General features: G+C 34.3%; 1 protein-coding gene and 1 pseudogene across 1 annotated transcript; both read left to right on the top strand.

Annotated features, from left to right (window-relative positions):
* Positions 1–2629: 2629 nt before the first annotated feature.
* On the top strand, positions 2630–3866 carry LOC116133892 (histone H3.3-like). Its single transcript, XM_031419559.1, has 4 exons — positions 2630–2701; positions 3157–3233; positions 3351–3441; positions 3566–3866. The coding sequence occupies exons 1-4, from the start codon at positions 2630–2632 to the stop codon at positions 3734–3736; spliced, it is 411 nt and encodes a 136-aa protein (XP_031275419.1). The 3' UTR covers positions 3737–3866.
* Positions 3867–5369: 1503 nt separating this feature from the next.
* LOC116133880 lies at positions 5370–6050 on the top strand (annotated as a pseudogene).
* The last annotated feature ends 1043 nt before the right edge of the window (positions 6051–7093 follow it).

Below are 7093 nucleotides of genomic sequence, written 5' to 3' on the forward strand. Positions count from 1 at the left end.
CTTCAATTTTAAATTTGATGGACTTAGCTTTCACGTATGTTGGATCCATGCTTAATTTAATCTCCAGTGTTCCCCAGATGTTTGATGAAATGTGTTAAATAACTAAAAATAAAAGAGAAAATTTAGGGTATGTAAGGAATAGATGTGAAATGTATGCAAGGAAGGAAGTCCCTGTACATGGATTTGTCAATAGAGTATATTAAGAAACAAGGGATGATTGGAGCTGTGTAACATTTTGTTTTGTTTTTAAACTACTTGTATTTTTCCTTGGAATTTTGTGAGTTTCAAGAAGGTTCGTGGGGTGGGGTGGGGGAGGTGATGTAGTTGCAAGTTGCAAATGTGAATTGTAAATTACAAGACAAAAAAGCTGAAATTAGGTGTAAGTGAGGTGGAAAAGTAACCCGCCCGGCCCGGCTCGCAACGGGTTACTTCTTTTGGCGGATTGGTCCTAACTCGCCCGCCAACAAAAGCAGGCCGGGTTAGGCCCGCCATTTTTGGGGTAATGGTTGGCCCAACCTGGCCCGTCAACCCTAACTCGCCGGGTTAGGCTGCAGGTCGGGTCGGGTCGGGTTAACCCTATTTTATGATTTTTTTGTTTGTTTGTTTGTTTTATTTAGTTAACTTTTCAAATAAACAATTAACGATTTATAAATGAATAAATATAATTGTTTTTAGTTAACTTTTCAAATATCAATAATTCAATTAAATTAATTATTTTTTTATTAACATTTCAAATATTAATTCAATTTTAATACAATAAAATTGTAATATAAGAAAAATTAGATTTATTCATTCAATTGATGAAACTTTAGCATAAGAATGAATTATATTTTATACAAGACATGTAAATTTAAGAATAAGGCTTCAGTATTTAATTTTTTTATATTTTACGTACCATAAAAAATAATAATAACAATGTGTCAAATATTACGAAGTTTTATACATTTTAATATTTATGATTTAGAAGTATAGTTTAATATTATTGTGTAAAATTATTTGTGAGAGTTCAATCATAATAGTTTAATGAAAACAATTAAAAAAATATGAGAAACTTGAATAAAAAATTAATTTTTTATTTTTTTAATTTTTTTTGGGCCAAGCCAACCTGTCGGGTTGGCTATTGTAAACAAATAGCAACCCGTCGGGTTGGCGGGTTGCCATATAGCAACCCAGCTTGTCCGGGGGTTGGATTCAACCCAACCCATCTTATGAACCCTCTCTAATACAGATCAGATTAGGATTGATCTGTTTAACCTGATCCATTTGTTCTACCTCCATGTAACAAGTTTTAAATTTTATAAATTAGAAATGGATAACTGTTAATTAATTCTTATGTGTCCAAATTATCTCGAGATCAAGTCTGGAAAGAACCTCTTGTCTTCAAAAAAGGTACAGATAAGATTTGGTTTCTCCTTACACCTGTTATTTCACTTTTACTTTTATCTTATTATATTGATTTTATATACACTTTGGAATTATGTGATAGTGATTCTGTTTATTATATGATTGTAACATCCAAATTATGTGAGATTCAAACTTAATTAGTACATATACCAGAAATTCAAAGTATATTTTATTATTTTCATTATTAATATTTATAGTTGTTAATTGTCTATGATGATTTTCTTCGTATGCCATTAACTAATTCGGGAAATGTGGAATCAAGAGACTCCACTAACACCAATATTATGGGATAAAGATGATTTATGTTATGTTAAGTTTTTTTAATTTATAATTTCATGTTATGTTTAGTCATTGCCAAATTAAATTTATGTTATGTATTTGAGTTTATTAATGAGTATTGACTATTGAGTAATATGTAATTGAATTCTTTAAGTTTTTATTTCATATTCTGGATTCAATATCTACAAATAAGTAATTTAATATATTTTTCTTATAAAGAATACTACAATAATACCAAAATAAAAGAGAAAAATAGCGTGAAATTATATATAAAATAATAAATATTTGAATTTAGGGACTTAAATGAAACATTGAAGAATTTTAGGGGTTAACTTAAAAACCGATTAACCGTTAACCGAACCGAATATTCGATTCAGTTTACAATCATTTTATAATCGAAACCAATCCAATTTTCGGTTCGCATTTTCTCTAAATCGAATAACCGGTTCGGTTAACCGGATTATCCCACCCCTAGATTGAATATTTGATGTCGGAATCAGCTAAAAATCAATTAAGAACAAGAATCTTTAGCTTTACGGTAGTTGACAATCGACGAGAAATCAGGTGCTGGACTGAGAGGGGTTTTTTAGAGATGATACTAGAGGTTCAAATAGCGGTGACGGAGAGAATTTTTGCCATCGGAATCGGCTTTAGGTAGTAACGGAATATTGACTTTGAGTGGGAAAGTGGTATTTTGAAACTTATTGAGTCGTAAATGTCATTAAGGCAAACCTTGGGTGGGCAAATTTTTACTCTTTTATTTATTTACTGTAAGACAGACAACTGGTTTATAAAATGTATTTTGAAATTTGAAACTGCAAACATCTGCCTCCTTTCTTCATCAAACAGGTAAAAGTAAAACACACAACCTGCAACTGCAACTACTAAGTGCTACTCTTGACTATTTTTTTTTTTTTCATTTATGATTTAAATGTGAAGGTCAAACATGGCTCGGACTAAACAAACCGCTCGCAAATCCACCGGAGGCAAAGCTCCTCGGAAGCAACTCGCCACCAAGGTACCTTTATAAATCCTTTCCATTTCGGTTTTTTTTTTTAACATCTGTATTTACAGAACAAAAACTATTTTTCTTAATGACGTTTCAATTAGGTTAAATGGGTTGTGAATCATAAAACTTCATGGATATGGAATATTTTAATTTCCATTTTGCTATATTTATGTTCTTGGAGCATTAAGAAATATTAGGAAGGTTTAATAAGAGTTGGAGTAAAAACTATTAGTAATTTCTTGCCACATCCAAATGTCATGTTTTATAGATCTATAAAGCCTGAATGTGCAACTAGTTTTATGTTATCAGCCCATGTAAAATCAGATGATCTAGTCTGTTGTTAATTACAATGTGCAAGTTATGCTATAAAACTATATATGTCCTCAGCCATTTTGGAGAGGTTCATTGCTATTTGAGTATTGACCATAATTTTCAGTAACTGTTGCTTTTAATTCAATTTTAAGGCTGCAAGAAAATCAGCACCCACCACTGGTGGAGTCAAGAAACCTCATCGTTACCGCCCCGGAACTGTTGCCCTTCGGTACAGAATTTTATGCATCACATCACCAAGAACTTTTTCATTTTCCCTCTTCTGATGCTCTGCTTGAAAGAAATAAATACCAATTCAGTGGCTGATTTCTCTAAATGTTTTGAACAGTGAAATTCGGAAGTACCAGAAGAGCACTGAACTCTTGATCCGTAAGCTGCCCTTCCAACGTCTTGTCCGTGAAATTGCACAGGACTTCAAGGTAAATTTTTTGTTAGATTAAGTTTTCTCTCTTCTTATGTTTGTCCCTTTATACTATTTGTTTCATCATTGTTTATCTAATCCGAGGATCCAGTTTATATTCTTTCTACTTTGTTTCTGCTTAGACGGATTTGAGGTTCCAGAGTCATGCTGTTCTAGCACTTCAGGAAGCTGCAGAGGCTTACCTTGTTGGTTTGTTTGAGGATACAAATCTATGTGCTATTCATGCCAGGAGGGTAACAATCATGCCTAAGGACATCCAGCTTGCCAGGCGAATCCGCGGTGAAAGAGCTTAGATGTTCTGGTTTGTTTGTTCATTATATTCTTTGTTCATTTCGGTCAGTTGCCATGTATTTTACTGTTAGACTTACTATGAGACTCTAATCTGAACATTGATTTGCTTACTGAAACACTAAATCCCTGTACTCGCTCACTTGTTCTTTAAGACAAGGATTTGATATTCTGTTCTCTCTATTATATTGCTCTCTTTTCTCTTCTTAGTCATATTCTAAATTTATTTGCTATTTATTTTGAATGCTCTGAATTCAGAACTGGGTAAGTTGTTAGATCTCACAACTTCAGTGGCCAGAGAACTTATGGGATAATAATATTACCTAATAGTTGGCCATAACTCATAAGGGCATTTTTATCTTGGCTTTGTGGTTGGAATTCAAAGTTTTAACTACTCAACCCAACACGAGGGATTTTATTTATTTGAAACGACTGTTGAGGTATTTTGTGGCATGTTGCCTGACTTGTGGGATATAGTATTACCTAATAGTTGGCTAAAAGAGCATTTGAGTCCTTGACTTTGTGGATGGAAATCAAAGTTTTAACTACTAAACCCAACATGAGGGGTTATATTTATTTGAAATGACTATTGAGGCATTTTTGTGGTGCACTTTGCCTGATATTTTGTTTCTTATTTTTAACAAAATTCGCAGCCGGAACTTTTGTGAATTTGAATTTGAATTTGAATGATATGATGGAAAAGTGTTTTACAATATGTGATTTTGAACATATGCTTGTATCATTCTCTTATGCATTTTCCTATCGAAAACCTTAACTTATGCTTTTGTAATTTTTTTTTTTTTTTTTTTTGATAATTACTATATGTTGGTTTTGGTTGGGGGACTCTGATTGATTAAATTAACTGTTAACTTCCATTTGTCTACTTTCATTGCACCAAAAAAATTAGTGATTGTAATGAACCTGTTATAGATGTATATGACTTCTTAGATTATAGGGATCACATTAAAATCCTTGATTATAGGAATCACTTCTATCTTAATTTAGATTGATCACCTATCTAGTTTAGAACACTACAAGTGTATATAAATATGTATCTTTTTAAGCTATGAATGAGAAGAGTGAATATTCATTACGTTTATTTACATGGTATCAAAGCCTTAAAAGATAATTAGGGTTTGGGTCTCAAAATTGGGAAATTAGGGTTTGGGTTTCAAATTGGGAAAACCTGTTTAGGTTGAGATTTGTTCAACATCGCCACCCAAGGGAGATTCAAAAGCCGCTGATCGGCAAAACCGCCATCAGAATCACTGCGCGTGAGCTCCACGCGCCACCCAAAACTCTGGTGAATAGTAACACGCGTCGGCGCGTGTGAGCGCGTTCACAGCTGACTTCTCATCTGATTGTCTTTGTTTGCTTCGCCGGTACTTGTACATCACATTTTCGTGCTGGATTGGGTAATCTCTTACTGGTTCACTGCTGTTCTTTGTTTGGATATTTCTGAGGACTTAGTTGTGATCTTTTAGCACTTTGTTTTCGTTTGGTTATTGGTTTTTTTGCTTGCCGTGGCCTCTGGTTGGTGGTGACTATTGATTGATTTGATGTGTCACTGAAATTTAGTTAGTTTGCTTTGTTTTAACCGTTTGTTGGTGTGTATTGGGATTATCATCTGTTTAAGACATGTCTAATACAAAGCCAGTAATGGAAATTATACCGACGATGTCGAAAATTACAGAACATAAGCTCATTGGTATAACTAATTACCATGATTGGCGTAAAACTATTATACTGTATTTGTGGAGTATTGATAAAGATGATCATATGACTAATGATCCACCTGAGGATGATTCGAAAAAGACATGGCTCTGGGATGATGCTCGGTTGATTCTACAAATACAGAACTCTATTGACAGTGAGGTACTTGGCCTAATTAATCATTGTGAGTTTATTAAAGAACTGATGAATTATTTGGAGTTTCTGTATTTTGGAAAAGGGAATGTTTCTCATATTTATGAAGTGTGTAAGACATTCTACCGTGCAGAGAAACAAGATAAGTCTCTTACAACTTATATTATGGAGTTTAAGAAGACTTATGAAGTGTTGAACATGTTGTTACCCTTCAGTGCTGATGTCAAAGTTTAACAAAAACAACGGGAGCAAATGGCAGTCATGAGTTTTCTTGCAGGTCTTCCTTCTGAATTTGAGACTGCTAAGTCTCAGGTTCTAGCCAGTCCAGAGATCTCTTCATTGCAGGATGTCTTTAATAGGGTACTTCGCACAGAAGGTACCCCACCGGTTTAGTTTAGTAGTGCTCTCGTCAGTCAAAAGAATGACTATGAATCTGGGCGATCACAATTTGGAAGTGGCAACAAAGGAGGAAGGTCAAATAGTAATATGGGAGGAATTATGTGTCACTATTGCCATAAGCCAGGACACATGAAACGTGATTGTAGAAAGCTTCAGAACAGAAATAGAAGAAATCCCTCTGCCCATGTTGCATCCACCAATGATACTTCGGATCAGTCAGTTCTTATCTCTGCAGATGAATTTGCCAAGTTTTCATTGTACCAGGAATCATTAAAGGCTTCACCTACTCCTGTCACGGCTATGGCTGACTCAGGTAAGCCAAATACATGTCTCCTTTCCTCATCCTCCAAATTCATCATTGACTCTGGTGCAACAGATCACATGTCAGGTAATCCCAGTCTCTTTACTACTTATCAATAAAAAACCCTTTCGAATGTGACTTTAGTAGATGGGTCACCATCCTACGTTCTTGAGTCTGGCACAGTTACCCCTACTCCATAGCTTCCCTTGTCAAATGTCTTACATTTACCAGATTTTTCTTTCAATTTGATTTTTGTTAGCCAACTTACTCGTGCTCTTAATTGTTGTGTTTTATTCTTTCCCGATTATTGCTTGTTTCAGGATCTTACGACGAAGAAGATTATTGGTAAAGGACATGAATCTGGAGGTTTATACAATCTCGACATACCAAAATCTACACCTGTTGCTTGTTCTAGTGTTGCATCCCCGTTTCAAGCACATTGTCGTTTAGGCCATCCATCTCTTCCTTCACTGAAGAGATTGTGTCCTCAGTTTAATAAAATGTCTACATTAGAGTGTGAGTCATGTCAGTTTGCTAAACATCATCGTGTCAGTTTTAGTCCTATAGTCAATAAAAGAGCTAATTCTCCCTTTGAGTTAGTTCACTCTGATGTTTGAGGTCCCTGTCCAGTTCTGTCTAAAACTGGTTTTAGATGTTTTGTTATATTTATAGACGATTACTCTCGTATGACTTGGTTATTTTTAATGAAAAATTGTTCTGATTTGTTTTCTTATTTTTCTGCTTTTTGTACTGAGATTAAAACTCAATTCAATGTTTCTGTTCATACATTGCGCAG

This window comes from Pistacia vera, unplaced genomic scaffold, assembly GCF_008641045.1.
Source record: "Pistacia vera cultivar Batoury unplaced genomic scaffold, PisVer_v2 Contig277, whole genome shotgun sequence".
NCBI lineage: Eukaryota > Viridiplantae > Streptophyta > Magnoliopsida > Sapindales > Anacardiaceae > Pistacia > Pistacia vera.

What these genes read in the sequence shown, in the direction of transcription:
- LOC116133892 (XM_031419559.1), top strand. Translation starts at nt 2,630, where the DNA reads ATGGCTCGGACTAAACAAACCGCTCGCAAATCCACCGGAGGCAAAGCT. An exon ending in GGAAGCAACTCGCCACCAAG is followed by an intron (nt 2,702 to 3,156) that starts GTACCTTTATAA and finishes TTCAATTTTAAG; the next exon opens with GCTGCAAGAAAATCAGCACC. An exon ending in CCCGGAACTGTTGCCCTTCG is followed by an intron (nt 3,234 to 3,350) that starts GTACAGAATTTT and finishes TGTTTTGAACAG; the next exon opens with TGAAATTCGGAAGTACCAGA.